The sequence below is a fragment of the Lissotriton helveticus genome, chromosome 2_1, assembly GCF_964261635.1.
Source record: "Lissotriton helveticus chromosome 2_1, aLisHel1.1, whole genome shotgun sequence".
In the NCBI taxonomy this organism is placed as follows: domain Eukaryota; kingdom Metazoa; phylum Chordata; class Amphibia; order Caudata; family Salamandridae; genus Lissotriton; species Lissotriton helveticus.
In genome coordinates, this window is record NC_136059.1 from 541,401,704 (window position 1) to 541,423,744 (window position 22,041).

Genomic DNA, 22,041 nt, shown 5'->3' on the forward strand with positions numbered 1-22,041 from the left:
ACCACTTTGTCCGGATGGACAGAAAGGAAAGGTGGAGTACAAGAAAGAGCCTGGAGCTCACTCACTCTCCTGGCAGAGGTGATGGCAACCAGGAAAGCCGTCTTCAAGGTCAGAAGGCGAAGAGGGCAGTTGTGAAGTGGCTCAAAGGGAGCGCACATCAGAAAGGTAAGAACCAGGTTCAAGTCCCACTGAGGCATCACAAACGGAACAGGAGGAAACGTGTGTGTGATGCCCTTAAGAAATCTGTTTACAATAGGGGACTTGAACAAAGAAGGCTGATCAGGTAGCCTGAGAAAGGCTGAAAGGGCAGAAAGATAGCCCTTGATAGTGCCCAGAGCAGAGCCCTGCTGGGCAAGAGAAAGAAGGAAGAGAAGAACCTCAGAAAGAGGGGCAGCAAGAGGATCCACAGCCTTTGCTGTGCACCATGCCACAAATCTGTTCCACCTGCAGGCGTATACCGACTTTGTGGAGGGACGCCTGGCTGCCAGAATGACGTTACAGACTTCAGGAGGCAAGTCAAATGGCCTCAACTGCCGCCGCTCAATATCCAAGCATGGAGGTTGAGACTGGACAGGCTCGGGTGGAGGACCGTCCCCTGCTGCTGCGACAGAAGGTCCTCCTGAAGAGGCAGACGAACCGGGGGGATCGACTGACATATTGAGTAGCTCTGGATACCAGTACCTTCTCGCCCAGTCCGGAGCCACAAGGATGACTTGGGCCTGGTCGCGCTTCATCTTCTTCAGCACTCTGGGCAGAAGTGGTATAGGCGGAAAGGCGTACAACAGACCGCAACTCCACTCGCGACGAAAAGCGTCTCCGAGCGAGTGCCGCCTTGGAAATTCCAACGCGCAGAACTGATGACATTGCGTGTTCTCTTCGGTGGCGAATAGATCTAACCAAGGCTCTCCCCATCGCTGAAAGAGGCCTTGGGCCACGTCCGAGTTCAGACGCCATTCGTGATCCATCATGCACCGACGGCTGAGCTCGTCCGCCCTGGCGTTCAGAGAACCTGCCAGGTGTTGAGCCACCAGGGTCACGCCCTGGCGTTCCAGCCATTGCCAAAGGCGAAGAGCCTCCTGGCAAAGGGTCCACGACCCCACCCGCCCTGTTTGTTGCAGTACCACATGGCGGTGGTGTTGTCCGTGAACACCTGCACTACACTCCCCCGGACAGAGGGGAGGAATGCCTTCAGTGCTAGACGAATCGCCCGCAACTCCAACATGTTGATGTGGAGCCGGGCCTCCGCCGGAGACCAGAGGCCTCTGATCTCCGCCTCTCCCATGTGGCCTCCCCAGCCCTGGAGTGACGCGTCCATCACAACTACATGCTCCGGTTGGGGAAGGGAGAGGGATCTGCCGCTGACCCAATCGCGGTCTGTGAGCCACCACTGCAGCTGTCTCGCAGTGCCCTCCGAGATCAGGACGTTTGTCGGACAGATTGCCCTGATGCTGGGCCCACTGAAACTTCAGGTCCCACTGCAGAGCCCGCATCCGCCACCTGGCTTGATGCACCGGAAGGATGCGGAGGCCATCAGCCCCAGAAGCCGCAGCGTCAACCTGACCGAGACCCGGGATAACGGCTGAAAGATGGAAATCAGAGCCTGAATATCCCGGACCCGCTGTTCGGGTGGATAAACCCGAAACTGCGCCGAGTCCAGAACCGCTCCGATGAAGAGGAGCTTCTGAGAGGGACACAGGTGTGACTTTGGCACATTGATGGAGAACCCCAGCTGGTGCAGGAGATCTGCCGTAGTCTGGAGGTGGTTGACGACTATCAGGGGCGAGCCCGCCTTCAACAGCCAGTCGTCCAGGTAGGGGAAGACTGAAACCCCGAACCTGCGCAGATGAGCTGCGACCACCGCCATCACCTTTGTGAACACCCGTGGGGCGCTGGTAAGGCCGAAGGGGAGCACGGTAAACTGAAAGTGCTCGTGGCCAACCGTGAACCGCAGGTAGCGTCGGTGGGCCGGCAGGACGGGGATGTGGAAATAAGCGTCCTGCAAGTCCAACGCTACCATCCAGTCTCCTGGGTCCAGGGCAGCTAGGACCTGAGCCAGTGTCAGCATCTTGAACTTCTCCTTCCGGAGGAAGCCGTTGATGTTCCGTAGATCCAAGATAGGGCGCAGGCCCCCTTTGCCCTTCTTGGGTACCAGAAAGTAGTGGGAGTAGCAACCACACCCTACTTCTGGCCCAGGAACGCGCTCGATGTCCCCCTTGGCCAAGAGGGCCGTAACTTCCTCCTGCAGAAGTCGCAAGTGATCCCCCGATACACGGTGGTTCTGCGGTGGCATGGCTGGAGGAGTCGCCTCGAAGGGGAGGGAATAGCCCCTTCGGACGATTTGCAGCACCCACCTGTCCGAAGTGACAGTGCGCCAGTGGAGGTGGTGATGGCGAACCCTGCCCCCCACTGGCGTCACATGGGCCTGAAAGCACGGACTAGGAGGGTTTTGAGGCGGATGCTGCGGGGGAAGGTGTGGACTGACCTCGCCGCTGCCCCCGACCGCCTGGACGGCGGTTCCCACGGCCGCCACCGCGTTGGGTATTGCCCTGCGGAGCGTGGCTGGTGGCGCGTGTGGGCGCACCCCTTCCGTGGCCACGAAAGGAGTGAAAGGCAGCCGATTGCTGGCGCTGGCCCGAGAGGCCCAAGGACTTGGCCGTAGCCCTGGAGTCCTTAAAGCGCTCAAGCGCATGGTCTGCCTTGTCGCCAAAGAGGCGACGGCCATCGAACGGCATGTCCATGAGCGTGCTCTGGACATCAGCCGAGAAGTTGGCGGACCTCAGCCAGGCGTGGCGTCTGACCGCCACCGTCGTTGCCATCGCTCTACCCAGCGAGTCGGTGGTATCCAGCCCACACCTGATGGAATACTTGGCTGCATCCCGGCCCTCCACAAGGGCTTGGCCGAGTTTGGCCCGTACCTCCAACGGACACTCTGGCAGCACTTCCGCAACCTTATCCCACACAGAGTGGGTGTAACGTCCCAAGAGGCAGACGGTGTTGGAAGACCGCAGGCCTAGACTAAGGGATGAGAAGATCTTCTTCCCATACTGGTCATACCTCTTGGATTCCCTGTCGGGCGGGGCCGACGGGAATGCGGTCTGGGAATTGGAGGCCTGGATGACCAGGCTCTCGGGGGTAGGGTGGGAGGACAGGAAACATGGGTCGCCCGGGGCTGGGCGGTGGCGTCTGGCCACGTTCCTATCTACGGGCGAACCCGTAGCGGGCTTGGACCAAGTGCCCAGAAGAATGTCGGTCAAGGCCTCATTAAAGGGCAGCAGAGGCTCGGCCGAGCTTGACTGCGGTTTAAGGACCTCAGTGAGGAGGTTAGTCCTCACGGCCGCGACGGGGAGCTCAAGGCCCAAGGCCTTGGCAGCCCTCATCAGCACCACACTATAGGTTGCCCCCTCCTCCGAAGCCACGGTAGGAGGGGAGACAAAACCAGTGTCTGTAGAGGTGTCCAGGCCACTGGCCTCCCCAAGGTCTCCTGTCCAGTCCTCATGAGACTGACACTCCCTGGTCAGAGGGTCCTCAGACCCCTCCCAGTCCTCTTCATCACCCATCTCCTGAAAATCAGGGTTCTCAACTAATGGGGCCTGATCATAAAAGTGAAATTCACCAAACGACGTCTGGAGCGGCGCCCATCGGGGCCGTCCCGACGGCGGACCAGGAACGAAGGTGGAACCGGGCACGGCGCCGCCCGAGGACGGCGCCGGAGGTGACACCTGCGGGTCCGACGCCGGGGAGGTCGTAAGATCCACCGGCGACGAACCAGATCCCAAAGGAGGTCCACCGGAGTCCTGCAGCGCCGGGCCCGAAGGCACCGGCGGCGCCGGGACAACTGAACCCCTCGGCGCCGGGCCCGAAGGCGCCGGCGGCGTCGGGATAGAGGGGACCTGCGGCGCCGGGCCCGAAGGCGTCGGCGGCGTCGCGGCCGAAGCACCCGACGGCGTCAGGGCCGGAGCCGCCGACCCGCTAGGAGCCCCAGACGGGTCCGCCGGACCCGAAGGCGCCGCGGAGCCCGCCGGAGGAAGAGTTTCCTCATGGCCATGAGGAAGCGCTCGATCTCCTCCTGCGTCGCGTTCAGCCCAGGGACCGGAGCTGCACGCGGCGCCCGCGACTCCGACGGAGCCGCATGGGTGGTGTCACCCGAACCCCCGGCCGCATCGTGCGAGCGTCGGGGGGGAGTCCGAAGTGCGATGATGCCGCTTGGACTTCTTGTGCCTCTTACCTGACGACGACTTCGACCTGGAGGAGTGCGGCCTACTCTCGGAACTGTGGTGGCTCCGAGCCCGCGACCTGTCCCTCGACCTCCCGTGGGATCGGGAACTCTCGCGGCGCGGGACGGACTGCCGGAGTTCGAGTCGCCTGCGGGACCGCTCCCGCCTGGCTTTCGAAGAGAGGGCCCGGCAGTCAGAGCAGGCCTTGTCGTCGTGGTCGACGCCCAGACAAGATAAACAGACGCGGTGAGGATCCGTGACCGACATCAGGCGGTCGCAATCGTCACGGTGCTTGAAACCGGGCATCCCTACGGCACCGTTCGGAGTCGAGAGAATCGAAATGCAATCAAAAAGTGATCAAAAAGTTAGTCAAAAATTGACTAGGGAACTGCTTTTTCCAGATCTGCGCTTGCTGGCGCGGAAAAAAGAAGAACTGACGTCAGCACGCGGAGGCGGTGTCTAAGTACTCCGACGACGTCATCACAGCGCCCACGCCGCCGACGACGGACGCGGAGCCGCAGACGACGCCTACCGACGCGCAAGGGTACTGCTACGCAAAAGTTTCCGGATCCAGTCTGACGCCTGGGGATATTCTAAGGTAAGGAATCTAATACTAACGTGTCTCTTTCAGATGTATGGTTCTCTCCCGCTGTGTTTGCCCAGTTCAAAATCTGGTGACCCCTGTGGTGAGTATGAAAGTGGATCAGGCAGACAAGGAGGTAGGAATGTTGATGCTGAAGGCCTGGGTAGTGTGGTGGAAGGGAGTTGCAGGAAGGGCTCAGGAAGAGGACTGGTGGCTTTGCCGTGCTTCTTACACTACTTTAATGGGAGCTCCAGAGCTTCTTTGAAGCTGAGATTTCTCATTGAGGTAAGAGTGTACACACCAAAGGTTGTGTGAGAATTTGGCCCATCTGGGGGTGAATGACAATCTGCATCTGGTTAGTGTCGCGTTCATCCTGCAGTTTCTGGAGGACTGCTTCAAAGGGGTTGACTCCCGAACTTCCCGCCGGCACCAAATGTTTCGGTGCCATCTGGATTTCAACGGCAACAGTTTTGGATCTAACTAACCAGGTCGGCACTGAGTTGCGAGTGGGCAATGCTGAGTGAGTAGGTTATACAATTTTCTTTCTACACGGAGCCGAAGCTAGGTGTAGGGTCCGCAGTGAAGGTTTGTTGTCAACCATGGCTCGAAGGCAGTGGTGGGTCAGAAGCCAGACTTTGTGGGATCACCTGTGGGGTGGAAGGCCAAAGTTGTGTCAAGGGGGAGTGAGAGCTGTACTCGCGACATGTTGCGCCGGCAGGAGCTCTTAGATCTCGAGTTCAGAGCCAGAAGTCTCCTCAGGCAAGAAAGCCTCCTCATCAGCAGCCGACTACTTGGGATGATGTCACCCCTTGAGGTCCTGGATGCCCAAGAGGTCTGAGGTATCTTTATCGCTCCTGCACCACATCTTAAGTCGATGAGCCCAGGCAGTCTTGAAGAGTCTTTTTCGACTGGAAGGACTGGCAGGCATCCCAAGATGCCTCACCATGCTCTGGTGAGAGCCAAAGATTACAGACCTAGTGGAGGCTTCGCGCAACACCGAGGGCAATATCAAAAAGGCATCCACCCATCACAGGTGAGGCATGGTAAGAGAGGACCGAGTGGAAGGGAAAGAGGTCCAGATGGACAATGCCCCTTGGCCCAAGGTCGACCGGAGATTCGCCTCGAATAAAAATGCAGGCGCCAACCTGATATGTGAGAAGGGGAGTGCGATTGAGTACAATACTGATGGAGGGAGAGGAACCGTGAAGGATGAAAAGAATATCAGGATGGTGTAGACCTGGAGCACACGTCCGAACCTGATGGTGGAAAGAAAACATTCTAACAATGGAACGATGACCATGCACATTGCAAGCAAGAGGTGGATTTACAGTATCTTGTGACTCAAAAAAAATTCTACGGTGAATAAGAACTTGCACATATTTGGGCCCAACAGTTAGTTGGCAGGAGTATGCACAGCATGTACATCTACAGTCACACATGCCTCGTACATGCATTTTCCCTAGAGAGAAACAGTAATGAATTTACGCTCTCCAGGAACTTTTGAAAATTATTGCATTTACTCCAAACATTGGCATATACCAGAAAATCTACAAGTTCAGCAGGGTTGACGGGTCTGGCCCACTGTGACTCATGTTTAATTGAACCATCTGTAATTACAAAACAATGGAAAAGTTGTTGATTGAGATGGAAGCAGCACAATACAAGAGAAGCGTGGGGAAGCCTTGACAATTCTTCAGAATTAAATGTGAAATGTGATCCATCTACCAGGATGTTCTATCGAGAATTCTATATATTCCCAGATTAATTTCTAAACAAGTTATTAACAAATGTACTAAAGACAATGTTATACATTAAAGCATAGAGGGAGTGATTTACTAGAATGTAAGCAGGAAGTGCCTAGGATTTTCATAATAATGTAAATGATGAACTTTTGTGAATGTGCCTAACCCTAATCCTGCAGATTTTACAACAGTGCAAAACCCAAAAGGCTAAGAATAGAGTTAATATGCAAATGTACCTTATATGCAAACACAAATAAATATACATGTATTTCTCCACTTAGTCTCATTTTAACGGCAGAGAAATTCCTTACATTTTGCTCCCAGAAAACATGGGAATGTTAGGATGTTTTTGAAAACCAACATGCACACTTATTCAACCCTATTTGGTACAAAAGTGTGGGTTTGTGTGAGAACCACTGTGAATATTGATGAATATGAATCAGACTGGTTGGCTGCATCTCAAGATGGTACTTTTCATTTACATAAATCAAAGTTACGGGTCTATAAAATGCGGTTAAAACTGTGATATATAGGTATTTATGGAATATAGTTATAATTATAACATTTACCCATTATAGTCACCAAATAATTTATCGAGCAGTCAGAATTCACTGTCTATGCTAGTACATGGTTTATTTAAATTATACTTGGACTGCACCTGATATTTGTCTTTTGATGCTTTCAAGTTGTGCAGTTAGCAGCAGCTCTTCAAACTTGAGAATCTCAAACTGTACTTCATATAGCTGAAGCTGATGATCGTAATAATCAGCTTCGAGTTGATCCAAAAGGGCCAAGGCTTCTGCTCCACCTTGTAAACTCTGCATCTAAAAAGTGAGGGAAAAGAAAGTGATTAATTGTTTTTATAGCTGGTGTACACACAATTAATCTAGAGATGATAAAAGAGTTCCCATAAAATATCTGTGTAACACTCACAGAAAGCAGAGATTTACTTTACAATGTAGTGTATTTTATGAAAGGATTAACTTGTCTATTAAATATTCTACTGTCATAATGTTAAATATTTTTATTGCAGATGCTCAGATGGGATTAGATCCGCATTATCATACACATTTCAAAATAAACAGTAGTACACTTCAAAGTAGAACCATGAAGCCCTCCGAGTCTCTCCAGGACGTACAACAAAAAATCAATCTGACAGAATCAGTGGTACTTCCTCCACACATCAGCAACTTAACAGAGGAGGCACTCATGTAAACCATCTAGGCATCTGCATTTTCTGTTATCTTCCCCCCCCCCCAGAACAAACAGCATAGTATGCATGAAAAATCGGCTTAACAACTCTTGTTCAGAACTTAACTGCGCAGTCATATCAGTGGCACCATATAGGTCCTTCAATCCCCATCCCCCACCCCGCCCCGTAGACAATTAGTATAAATAATGTTCGTCCATCCATGTGTTTCTGTTACATCAGGTTCAACTCATGACGTGCACCGCAGCTCCCTCTCGACCCCCCCCTCAGCATCAGTCGTGATCATGGGCCTCCCACTCCCAGCCCATTCTACTGTCATAATGTACTAAGATACATTATTTATGCATAAATATGTGTTCTCCATTAGGAGTTTCAATAAATCCATAACAATTGTAAACTTCCTCTTCACTGAATTCGCAGAATACTTTTTTAACAGGTACTTTTGTTTTAATAATACAAACAGTTAGCACTGCCCAACTACAGACATAATTGTCTGCTATTACTATTAGGTTCACTCTCACACCACTTATATTTTATTTCTACCTACTCACCAATGTCAAAACTGATCTTGCGCAAAGCGTCGCTCAGCAGCACTGTGACTCCATGCCAGCATTTTTATCAACCCAGCCTATCTTTATTTTTTGGTCTTTAACCCGTCTTTCAAAACATCTTCAGTTCTTCTTCGCCTTAAGGAACACTGCAGAATCAGCCTTTCCCTTAAGAAAAGTTGAGCTTATTCAAAACTCCACCAAAAATTAAATTCACGCAGCATATTTCTCTAAGTTAAGAATGTTTCCAGCCAGGGCCCTCAACTATAACAATATCTGACCACTTTTCCACTTTCCATACAGTCGATTGTTCTACTTGTCAGATCTGTTGATTTCAATGTAATCAGAATCATCTCTTTCCTCTTCTACTTCATTGTTCTATGGTGTTTCACAACGAATGACTTGATAAACGAGTCCATTTTCAATCCCCTTTTCCTCTCTCGGACTCCATGCACAAATTAATGCAGGCGACACTCAAATGTAGTTCTCCCCCCGCCCCACCCATCACCCTGTTTGAATGCTCCTTAGTCTGCTAATTCGCTGTTCCAAAATTGATAGTCATGCACATCCTTTACATTAATCCCTCCAAAACAGATACTGTTTTTGCCAGCTGCACCAGCTATAACTTTCCTCTTTTGCACCAATATGTGTAATCAATGAGTTAATTTTTGTATTTTAATATTTTTATTGGGTTTCAACATGACTAACACAAACTTTGCCCCGTTTACATTTTCCTCTCTATCTTCCCCTCCCCGCTGCCAGGTGCCATAGATGGCAATGCCCTCTACCTGTAAAATGTTAGAAGATGTGTTATCTTAACGTAGTAATTCTTTTTTTTACTGGTATCTGTTTCTCTTTACAGGGCCTAGTTAAGTAGCGTCTCAAGTTATACTTGTTCTCGCTCCAGAATGTTCAGTACCTGCAGGCTTTGGGGGCTTTTCATCTCTCACAATTCTTTTGCACATAATCTACTACTAGTGCCAGAGTTTTCAAAGAGTTCTTTACTTTCCTTTAGATGTTTGGGACAATTTCTCAAACATCAGAATCTACCACACGGTGAAAAACCACTTCCCTTGTTGAGATTTGCTGTGTGCACTAGAGTGCTAAGAGTTTGCTTTGCCGCTTAAAATAGATGGGAAATGGATTTGCCCTCTCATGAGTAAAGTAGCTCATTTGCCTAGGGCCTTGGAGTGTTAAGACTTGATCTGTACACTAGCTTTCGAAGAAGCCAATAAACGGGAATTTTTGGCATGTTTTGAGGTGTCCTCTCAGAAGAAATTTTCCGTCCTCGAGTCGCCCCATTTTTGAGTGCCTGATGCATGACGGAATGCCACACTTGTTAGTGGAAGCATTCATTTTCGTCAAGTCCAAAAGATTCCTTCAGTTGCTGGACTAACTTCACTCTTCTTCCATGAAAAAGACCTTGAGTGTGGGATAGCACCTGCTTCTACATCGGGAAGTTAGTATTGTTCATACTTGGGTGTAAATGAAGTTGTCCAATACTGGGGTGAATGGAGAAGGGATAAATGCCAAGGTGTTTGGATCTCATCTGGTCCCAGGTCAATATCATGGACATCATGATCAAGGGTGGATATATAATTTACCATCTTACTATCTTTGCTGCATTCATATAACTTCATATAGTTTCCTGCTAGAAAGTGAGTGGTTAATATGCACCAGCCTCTGTCATCGTCCATTTTGTCAAAAACTTTGGCTGCCCATCCTGATATTATCTCCATAAGTTTGGGATTCCCCAAACCCACTCTCTAGGTCTGCATGCTATCCACTTACCTTTACCCTCTTCTCCTGCCAAATCTAGACAGAACAGCTGCAGCTTTCATATATTCTTTTAATGCACATGGGTAGTGCCTCGAAAAATTATAGATTCTTTGGAAGGATTGACATTTTGAACGATGTGATATGCCTATCCAAGATAGAAGCGCTATTATGGATTTCTCGGTTTCTTTCTGTAAACAAATCTGCACTTTTACAACTACTTGCCGGTTTCGATTATATTAGATCAAGTCGACTGTGAAAAACTTTATACACTTGTGCCCATTTTAGAATAACTGTAACCAGCTTCAGCCAAGTTTTCTTGACCATGCTAACACTGCCTGAAGGATGTGCTATCTCCAAAGTTGAGGTACAAGGCATTTTGGTACTCAAGGCACTGCTTGTCGGCGCAATTTGGCAAATGCAGCAAAGCTTTCTTCAACAACCCAACATCAAACTGTTTTCAGGAGGCATTATATATAGTAATGTATTGCGAGCATGAAAAAGCTACATTCAAAGACAGTGAATACTACTGCCATCACTCCGTCTCCCCCCACACTGAGAACGTTAAGGTGTGCTCTCCAAAGTCAGCTGCGGCTCGGTTCAATTGTAGCCTGCAGTCGAGAATGCACTCTAAAACTGCACCTGCACTTAGTGCTAGTGTCATTAGTAGTCACAGTCGGAGTGAGAGGCTGAAATGTATACAATCATTGAAAATCAAAGTGTGATGATGGATTACATAGAGAATGGCTCACAACATTCCCCCATTGGGGATACACTACAGCAATGCCCTATACACCGGTATCAACAGAACTCTACTACACAGACTCCACACCACCCAGAACACCGCTGCCAGACTCATCCTCGGGACACATGACCCAACACCTACGAGACCTCCACTGGCTCCCAGTTGAGAAGAGGGTCACCTTCAAACTCCTCACCCACGTCTACAAATCCCGCAACATCGTCGGACCCAAATACCTCAACGAGAGAGTATCCTTCCACATACCCAAGAGGAACCTCCGCTCCGCCGACCTCGCACTGGCGGAGGTCCCCTGCATCCGCAGAAACAGAACAGGTAGAAGAGCCTTCTCCTAGATCACAGCCAAGACCTGGAACGAGCTCCCCGTGAACATCAGACGCTCCCCGACCCTGCACATGTTCAGGAAGGACCTCAAGAACTGGCTCTTCGACTGACCCGGAGCTGCTCCCCCCACCCCCCGCAACCCACCCCGCAACCCTACGCTTAGAGACCATCACGGGTGAGTAGCACGCTTTATAAACCCCTGATTGATTGATTAATACATATTCTGATTTATTTATTTATTTATTAACAGTTTTCTATAGCGCGTACAAGACCCGTGGGTATCAGAGCGCTTAACATCGCATGGCATGAGTTGAAACAACAATGTGTAGAAGTCAACAAGATCTAGCAACAAAAACGTAATTGGTATTACTTTAGACCTAGTCTATAAGTATCTAATATACTGTTTTCATTTAATGCTCTTCCAGTTCCATTCCTATGGAGAGTTTCTAGCGATCGCCCCATAATAAGTCTTAGCTGGCTCTATGTCGTACCTATGGGAGGAATTACTCATAAGAAAGAGCTTAATTTCCCTCTTAAATATGATAGAGTTTGTGATTTTTCTGATGTTAGCGGGAAGGGAGTTCCAAATTCTGGGGGCTACGCCTGAGAATGACCTCTCATATGTTCTTTTCTTCTTGAAGATTGGTGGTCTCAAGAGTAGGTAATTTGCCCTTCTGGTTGGTCTATTTCTTCCTGCAATTTCTATTTTGTTGGCAAGATATCTAGGTGTGTTGTGATGAATCGCTTTATGAGTTATACATGCTATTTTCAACTGTACTCTAGCTTCATATGGTAGTCAGTTTAAAGCTTTCAGGTGAGGGGATATATGGTCAAATTTCCTCGATCCTGTAATTAGCCTGGCTGCTGCATTGAGGCAGGCTTTTAGGGGTGCTGTGGAGATTTTTGGTAGTCCAGCTAGCATTGTACATCCATATTCGATCCGTGATATAACCAGTGATTGCACAGCTAGTTTTAAGTCAGTCTCCGATAGAAAACATTGAATTTTTCTCAAATAGTTCAAGTGGAAACGTGCGTTTTTTGCCATTGTTTTGATATGAGTTTTCATATCCAGGTTCTCATCCAATGTGATTCCGAGTGATTTCGCCGAGTCAACTAGGGTAGGGATGCAATTTAACGCTGTGATCATTTTGGACCATTCCTTCACTACGGATTGATTCTTTTGTGTTGTGATAAGTAAGAATTCTGTTTTGTTTGCGTTTAGCTTGAGATGGTTGTTGGTTAGCCATTTTAGCGATATTTTGAGGGCTTCATTCATTGTGGTAATGTCTTCCAGGTTCGAAATCTTGATGTAAAGTTGCGTGTCGTCCGCATACACGTGGTACGATATTTTTGATTTTTTCAGAATTTCTGTAAGGGGTTCAATGTACAAGTTAAACAATGAAGGAGATAACGTGGATCCTTGTGGGACTCTTGTGTTTGGGCATGAACGAGAAAGCGATTGGTTTACTAGGAATCTCTGAGTTCTGTTCTGTAAGAATGATTCGAACGCTTTCAGTACAGTGCCAGATATTCCCATCCTGTCATGAAGTCTGTTCAGTAAATTTTCGTGATTAACTGTGTCAAATGCTGATGACAAGTCTAGGAGGATGAGGAGGCAAGATTGATTGCGATCTAGTGCTTGAAGTGCATCATCGACAATGTGTAGGATGGCTGTTTCCGTGCTGTGATCAGCTCTGAATTCCGATTGACAGTCATCTAGCAGTGAGAAGTTGTCGATATGTCTGCTCAGCTGATTCTGAACACATTTCTCTATCAATTTGGCCAGAAAAGGGATGTTGGTCACTGGTCGATAGTTGTTTGGATCTGTTGGGTCGATTGTGGGTTTTTTGATGATCGGGACCACTTGTCCTGCCTTCAGGCTCTCTGGGAGGACCCCCTGGGAGAGTGAGGCGTTTATAATTTCTGTCCATATTGGGATCAAAGTATGGCTGATTTCTTTTAGTCATTTCGATGGTAAAGGGTCGGTATAATGGTTGTTGGGTTTAGTGGTCTCTAGTGTTTTAACAATCTCATTTTGGTTCAATAATTTGAACGAGTCCCAGTGTGCTCTGTTTTTAGTCGTCTTGTCCGCATGATTTGGATCAATTTGTGATGGTGGTGTATTGTCATTGATGTTATCTGCAGCGGTCTTAAGTTCTTCTTCCAGCTTGTTGGCTTTGTTAGCGAAAAAGGTAGAGAATTCTTCACAACTTAGTTGCGTTTTGGTGACCTCTTGGACAGATTTTGCCATCTTATTTGATTGTTGTTTTATAATTTCAAACAATTTTCGTGGTCTGGTTTTAGCGTTATCTAATTCAGTTCTAATAAATTCCTTTTTTGTGTTGGTGATCTTCTTGTTATATTTGCTTCTGAGGGATTTCAGTTCAGGGGAAGATGGGTGTTGTCTCCATTTTCTTTCAGCGCGTCTCAAATTACGTCTTTCTTCATTCAATATTCCATTAAACCATGGGTTTTTAATCTTTTCCGTTACTCTTTTCAATTTGAGTGGTATGGTGGCATTGACTATTTCCGTTACTGAGGTATTGTAATGATTCCTTAGGTCGTTCACCTTTTTCATGTAGACAGGTGGGTTTAAGTCTCTTTTGCAGCTTTCAATTAGAAGATCCATATTTGAATCTCTGGTATCTCGTATCCATCTTTTCATTTTGTTAGTATGAATGTTTTTTATCTTCTCCCGCGATGGTATTAGGAAGGTTATGGCGTAGTGGTCGGACCAGTCGCAAGGTTTTGTAGAGAGCATTGAGATGTCAATATTCTTTGAAATGATCCAGTCCAGTGTTGCTCCTTTCGAGTGTGTAGGTTGAAGACAAGCTTGGGATAGATTTAGATCGGCTAAGAAGTCTTTAAAGGCATTGACCTGTTCGTCGTTGTTGTCGTTCCAGTGTAGATTGAAGTCACCTAAAAATATATTATTAATGTTGGTGTTGGCGTTGGCAGTGATGATCTCCATCAGTTGGTCAATGAAGTTCACATTGTTTCCTGGTGGGTGATATATGGATTTGCTTGATGAGACGAGTAGGGAGCACTGCAGAGGTAGATGTTTGCCAAGCCTACGGAATACCCTATGTACGGGAAATCAACTACACCTGTTTTGGTAGTTCAAAGCCAATCCTCAATATCAGAATCAGCGTCAGAGGTACAGATACAGGCAACAATGACACTGCAAGAAGTAAGCTCGGACACAGGTTCCAAAGATCTCTCTGCCCTTTCATTTCATCCCTTATTACAGGCGCATTCTCCTTTAAACTCAGAGGTAAACTACATTTCAGGCAGTCGGACCAGTCTCTCTCGGAGTTGAGTATGGGACGGAAAGGCACAAGAACTACAACAAGAGCAAGGGGGGACGGGTTTTAGGGAGGATCACTCAGTTAACACTATGCTGGACACTATCTTGTCTAAGATAAGGGAACTAAAGGTCTCTCAGTAACTAGAGATCGCCGCTTTGCATGAGAAGTTATCAAAGATCGAGGAAAGCATGATACATCTTCCATTGAGAATTAAGGAGGCTGAATTCAGAATATCTGATCGCTTGAAAGCTTTGTGTAAATCTCATCAGATTCCCACCAGGCTACTCGGATTTTAAATTGCTGGAGGGTCATTATGTAGGGCGGACTCGATATAATGTGCTTCTGGAATTGTTTGGTTTTAAAGAGATAGTTGATTTTGCTTTAAGGGGAGAGTGTACTAATTACATGGAAGTAGCTCATCTCGAGGAGTGAGTCTTAATGTCATTTATTTTTCTTTTTTTTAACGTTTTCAACACGTAGTTAATTTTTGGGCGGCTCTAGATATGAGACAAGAAGCTCAACCGGCCTTACGCACACCTCTAAAAAGCAATCTGATAGGAGTGGGCAACTGGTACAGGCTGCTACGAAATCACTTAACTCAGGGGCAAAGCAACAGTTTTTGTGTAAAGTTCAGGAAAAAAAGCAATGCAGATTATCCTAGAACAATTGGCAGGTCATCTCAGAGAAGGAATCATTCTCTGGAAGTGGCAAATTTTAAGAGAATGTTCTTTCTGTCCAGATAGATGGCCTACTATACCCCTGCCACCCTTCACAAAATGTATCCGACCGTTTCTGAAGAATGCTTTCACTGTCAACAAAGGTGCATAGGAATGTTTACACATTTTCGTTTTACACATGTTCAAAATTGTTGCAATTCTGGGACGAGATATTTGCTCTTATTAGTCAAGGTGTAGTGACCAGTATAGTTCCAGAAGCAAGCTTACTGTTGTCTAAGGAGAGTCAGATTTAATAATGAGAGAGCAGTCTTTTTTAAAAAAAAATTTTAATCGATTGCATTAATGCTAGCCTGTTCTCCGATTCTCCAAAATTGGAGAACATGCTTGGTTCAAACGGTAATAGTTGGAGGGTAAAAATTGGGGAGAACTAAGAAGTTCAAAGAGGTATATGGGAAGTGTGTGGGGGGCTTGAAGTTCTTGGCCACACAGCATTTTTTAAAGGTCACTGAAAATCAACCTGGGACATAGTCACCTAATAGCTCAATCTATGTTTTCGTGCCATGAAGTACAGCCTGGTATAAGTCTCAAGAGTTGATTTATTTTCATTCATTCATGGCACAATGCACTTGCCCGGGTTTTGAGTTCTCTGTTCAAAGGAAAGAAAAAGAAAAAAAAGAAGACCAGAAATGGGTATTATCTGCACAATCACACTTTATAAAGCCAACCGGCTTTCTATGAACTGGGCATTAGGATATTTTATCGATGCTATAAGTAGTCTGTTTATCATAATACGTTTCTTTAATGAGTCCGTGGAAAGGAATGATTTTTAAGAATAATCCTGATGCTGCTATATTACTATGCAGGTGATTAGCCTACTGTAAATGACATTAGTAGAATCATTTTTCAGCTGAAACGCTGGGGATAAGCAGGTTGGATAACCTGTTCTCTTTTGTGTTTGAGTTCTTTTATTTTGGCACAGCAGCATATTTAGCATTTACAGTAGTAAAACTGATTGATACTCACTTTAGTGTAAAAGTTGTGAATGCTGCCAATTGGTTCTTTCTAAATATGCAAGGGACTACTTTATCTCTGGTGGTTTTTAAGTAACTAATGCATTTATTTTCACTGCTTGCCTGTTTTTTGGTATTTAGTACTTCTCTGCTCAAAAAAATGAAATAAATAAAAATGTCATAAGGCCCATGATAAAATAGCTGCTCAAAGTGAGATAAAGAACCTACAATAGGGGAACTTTCCATCCAGCCAGTAACTCAGCCTTACACAATTTTTTTTTCTGAACTGAAATCGGAAAATGAACATATATAATGGTATAAAAAACAGATCTTTAATACGAGAAAACATGCATTTGATATACTAAACTGAAGTGTCCGTAAGAAAGTAACCCGCAGACACTTAATCTGAGTAAAGGGAAATGCAACATACAAACTACAATTAAATGATAGAAAGTCAGTAACACAAGATGAGGATACTCTATATTGCTTTCAATATTCATACTGTCTATAAACATTCTTGCAAAACTCATGAGGGAAAATGTTGCCATACTAGGAAAAGGGATCGGCTAGTACACCATGACAAAGTTTGCTAATGCTTTGCTTACTTTGAAGAACCAACAAGACTCTTATATTCCTGACTGCTGCATATCTAAGACACCACCTAGCTTTACAATAACCAAGATTAATTAGATTACGATTTTTTTAAGTTGACAATCCCAGAAAGAAGTAAGTGGGAAATACTAATCAAACTCCCATTTAGGTGTAGGAATTCAAATGAGACCATAGTACTCTAAAGCATAATGCTAACTACTCAACATGTATAACACAATACTGTAAGGAATGACCTACGAAATAGCAGGAACATGAACTCTCTTGCTTGAAACTACTCTACCTATTTTGTAGTGTAGTTCCTATTATCCCAATAGGCTCTGCGCATTGGAATAATACCTTCAATAGTATAGGCCTAGACCAGACGTTAACTAGGTCTTCTATTGTCGATATTAGACTTAAAGTTTTGGGTTTGCCAGCTAGCTCAGAGTTCACTAGAAACTTTCTCGAATAGGCAAGGAGGAGTTGAACCTCCCTGGATAGACAAGAAGGGATTTAGTTTCTGACAACCATAGAACATGACAACTTTGCTCTCCCCTAATCAAGAGTGTATCTCTAGAGTCGTGTGAAAACAAAAGACAACTTATTTTACTCAGTCAGTACGTGCATTCTTAGTCTCACCAGATTGTAGAGAAAAGGAAGAGACGGGCGTGTTCAATAAAAGATGGTATTTATTGATCAGTCTCTTTTCTCATACAAGAGAAATGGATCGATATTATCGCAATACTTATGGTTAAGTAAAGTGCATACAATAAAAGCAGAAGTATAAAATAATACTGTAAAAACATTTATATGGTTTCTAAGCCATATGGTGGTTTAAAATGGATGAAATAGATACATACACATATACATTTGACTAATCGTACTCAACTGGTGTTTCTAACTACGCCTACCCCAGTGTACCTGACCTAAGCCTAATACGTGGGCAGGAATAGAAAGTAGCAGTTTAAGTTAAGTTTGTTTTGCCAAGTGACTGACTCAAGAATTCTCTGCAAGGGGTTATTCAGTTCTGTACCTGGAATCTAGGATGGTTGAGGGATGGTATCTCTCGTCTTTGGTCTCGATATTCCAGGCTGCCTGCAAGGGCTGCCCGGAAGCGCCGGAGCTGGATTTCTCGGCAGGAGAAAGCAGCGTCTCGTTCTCAGCGCGTCAGGAAGGCGGGGCTGCGCCAGCGGGGTCTGCTCTGCTCTGGGCTTCGGCAAGTCTGGCTGCTCCGATCTCGTCACCACCGCGTGTGTTTGCTTAAGGCAATATCGGTAATATTTATACCTGTAAGGTGCCGAGATTGACGTAAGGATGGACATAGATACGTCAATAAGGATGTCATACGAACTGGTCGTTAGCACATTCTTTTGCTGAAGTTCTCGGTGAAATCAAAACAATGGCCGCAGGGTTTTTCCCAGGTTGTCATAGGTTTGATTTGTTTTGAGAACTCCGTATGCCTTATCAGGGGCTGGAGGAATATTGCTTGTCTAATTAGATGGCAAGCGTTATGACCTAATCAGATAACACGTTCCTGTGCCGTGGTGTGGCTTAATCAGATAACGGTTTCTGCATCATGGGATGGCTGCTAGTTAACTTGTTAACCAGAACAGGGTCAGGAATAGGGGGATCGATACAGAACCTATAGGAATACATCACACCCACTCCACGCTAACTATGGCCATATTTACGAATCTAGGCATAGTAAAACATACTGTAGAGTATCGTGTATACCTTACCACCCCAAAATACATATAATGCATTTCGAAATCATGTAATATACGGAAAAACAGTCATATATACTATATGCACTCAAGCTATAGAATAATGCTAAAGAAATCACGCATATGTATACATCATTACTATTTGAATATGAGAATTACACATGAAATGGCTCTTAATACAGAAGAAAAAGGTTCGAGACCATTCCATCACAGAATAAAATAATTATGAACATACCAGCGGGCAGCTAATGTCTATAAAGTTTCTAAAAATAGAAATTTAGTTCTCTAAGAATAGTTCTTACTTTAAGTAGAAGATAAGTGTCCCGAAAAATCGTAAAAATATTCTGGGGCTGCTGAAAAAATTGCTGTCCGTGAACTGGAGGGAAAATTGTTCATGCTACTTTATTATTAAAGTTGAAGGCCAAATTCAGGGCGTTGTGAACGCCGTGTGCTAGCTTGCTCAAAAGTCGTTATTTCTGCTCTGGTGAGAACATCATATCATTGAGACTGTCGAAAAAGCTGCCAACAGCTTCCTGTGAAAGTTCCACTAACTCGGAAAAAGGTGTAACCATGCATTCGTGTGCATGATTGTCTCCATTGACGTTTTGATTAGTATTGCTGACAGAAGGTCGTACCTGATCGATGCTGCTTTCATCTTGAACTTCACTACCCCTTAATCGTAGTGGTGAAGTTTCCACGAATGCCTTCATCAGGATTGGCAGCCGTTGAGGGCAGCACAATGCATGAGCCGTTACCGGACCCAACAATGTTTCTGCATCCATAGGCGCATCCGATTGTAGCGTCTGACAGGTGTCCAACACGCATTCTTCTCCGCACAGCAAGCACCTTAATACAGGTAAAACACATCGATGCCACATTGGTCGAAATGAAAGAAACCAAGTCATGTTCAGGTCTCTAAGCCGGGATAGTCCCAGGATTTTTGATATCCGGTCCCGGTATCCAATGGCTCGGATTGTTTCTTCCCTTGTCGCAGGTGTTTTGTCTGTGACATGGTTTGCCATAACGAAATATAAGGACCAAGAATAGAATTCCTGCAATTAGTCCCAAAATGAGGGGAAGTCCGCCAAAAATTGAATGGACGAAATCTGGAAAAATACCCAGTATGGCTTTGAATGGTGTTAATGCCATTGAAAATACTGTCTTAAATACTTTTGAGACTCCACTGGTATCAGAAATATTTGAGATTTCATTCAGGATTTCTGCGAAATGTATGGGGGAATTAGTTGATAACAATGAGTGAATCTCTGCAGTCGTCCTTGCGACCAGGAGATCATACGTTTCTTTTGATGACGTGAGTCTGGTCGGCGTCTGAAGAAGCACTGTTTTCATTCTGCTTAAAGTATCTATTCGAATAGAAGTAATTTTCAAGTTAGGCCATGCCCTTGCCTCCCTGTCTGGAAAGGAGCTGGGGAACAATAAGCGTCCACAGCACATGACCTTCGCAGTCGTAGTTATGAGATAAGGAATCCCGGGCAGTAAACTACAACATCTGCGATCCACAATTAGAATGTAACTCCCGTTATAGAGTCTTTTAAAGAATGGTTCTATCTCTGTTGCAGGTGCGCCTAGCTGGTGACATGAAAGGTTATTTGAGTTCCCTTCACAGGCTCCATGCAAACTAATTCCATTACACAGAAGTGTACCGCTTAGTGACATCGCACAATTATTGCCACTAAGAAACACTTTCTGTCCTTTATTACTGACACATGCATGTGAATAGGGCAAGTTCCATGTTGACTTAATGTACCCTTTTCCCAATTTTTCGTACATGCCAGCCTGTATATATTTTTGGCAGTATTGAAACCTGAAGGTTGATATTGGAATATTAATTATCTCATGTATTATCCATTCACTGACAGGTCGTTCTGACATTGTCACTGGTAATCTCTCGAGTTTCTCAATGCTCAGGATTGTATAATCAGCACCCTTCTGTGCCATACTGACTTGTTTATCAGTAAGGTTAAAGATATTGAATAGTGACGTTGTGTTGATTAAACGCCAAGGCACATAGCCTGAACGCAGATTTTGTAACGTCCAGCCAAGCTGTACAATAGAACGCAATTGAGACTGACCGTGTTGTAACAGTAAGTCTTGCGATATTATGTCGATTGCTGAAGACACAATGCTGTCCAAAGAAAAAATTCTGGAGGACAGAGTCATTAACCCATTGTCCACTACAGAAAGTGATTTTTCCAAATTAATACGGTCAATTTCCCGTATACTTTCTGCTGTCTCAATTTGAGTTACCTTCCAGGCCTCGTTGTAAGCTGCATATACAGAGGCTGCTATGAAGCGTTTTTGACGCTGTTTGCGCGGTCCCATAATGAAATCACGCAAGTCAGCACCATCAGTAAGTAAAGTTAGGTGTTGCTTAATTTCTGTCAGTGTGGAAGTTTGTAGCCATTGAAGGCAGAGTTTGCCCACACTGTAGGTGGTTATTATCCCTGGGTGTTGTCTTTGGGAATATCTAGGGTCTGGCCTGGTCAATGTGAACCCCTGTATTTTGTTCAGGAATCTGTCTTGACAGTTATTAGTATCTGTGGGACAGATTAACCATTGTTTCCAATCAGGATGTGTTCTGTTTTGGTTTAATACATAGTTTACGTCTATCTCTTCATCTGTAGAGCTATTGCTGTTCATTGTTGGCTTTGGAATAGACGGTTTATTTAAGTCTTTGATTTTGGCTAGGCCAAGACAGGTAGTTTGTTGAACAGTGTCATTCAAAAATATAATTTGTTCTGGGATCATGCAGGCTCTAAACAATGATTCTATACCTTGTACTTGCCATTCTTTTGTACCCCAAACACTTTTTACTTCAACATTTTTGTCCCAATATTCAAAACCAAAAGTATTCATTTGTTCAAAAAATGAGTCTGAATATATCAATTTCGTGTTTGTAAGCATTGTTTTTGTTCCTGTCTTATTTGACAATTTGAAATAAAATGTTTCAGCATTACTTGTGTTGAACCCTGAAAAGTATGAATATTTGTCATAAAAGGTTCTTGAGCTTCCTTTTGGAGGGGTTGCACAATGTTCCCATTGATTATAATTTAAAACATTTCTAGGTTGTGCAGATTTATGTAGAAAATGGTTACCATAGTGGTTGTAACAGTACATACTATCATAATTAGTCGAACCCTGCAAATAATCATGTTTGGTAAATTTAGCAGACATCACTAGGTCAGACATCATATTATTTATACTTTCAAAGTCCCAATCATCAGCAAATGAGCTTGGTTTTACAAAGTCACTCAACGAGATCTTGATTTGGTGTGGCTATTTCAGGATTTCAACCGGACCATAAATTTCATAGTCAGTGTTGTCCCATGCTACCCCACCCGGTATAGGATTGGCTGTGAAGTTGACTGAAGAAAGTTCTCTTTTCTCGACGTGTGAAGACGTGTGTGGCTTGAGGATCAAGTTGATTTTCTGGCTTGCTGTGTCCATTTTAGCATATTTTCCCTCAATGAAGCGTCCCAAGCATAGTACCATGATGAGCCAAAGTATGAGGATAAATGCACCAAAGGCCACCCAAAATTCAATCCATGGAGAA

The 22,041-nt window shown here is 45.4% G+C and overlaps 1 protein-coding gene across 2 annotated transcripts in view; it reads right to left on the bottom strand.

Moving 5' to 3' along the window:
• The window catches only part of JMY (junction mediating and regulatory protein, p53 cofactor), a 573,379-nt gene that overhangs the window by 328,717 nt on the left and 222,621 nt on the right, over positions 1-22,041 (bottom strand). For both annotated transcript variants that reach the window (XM_078675206.1, XM_078675207.1), the window contains exon 5: positions 7,198-7,363. In XM_078675206.1, coding sequence (XP_078531332.1) covers positions 7,198-7,363 — 166 coding nt within the window. The remainder of the gene's footprint in view (positions 1-7,197; positions 7,364-22,041) is intronic.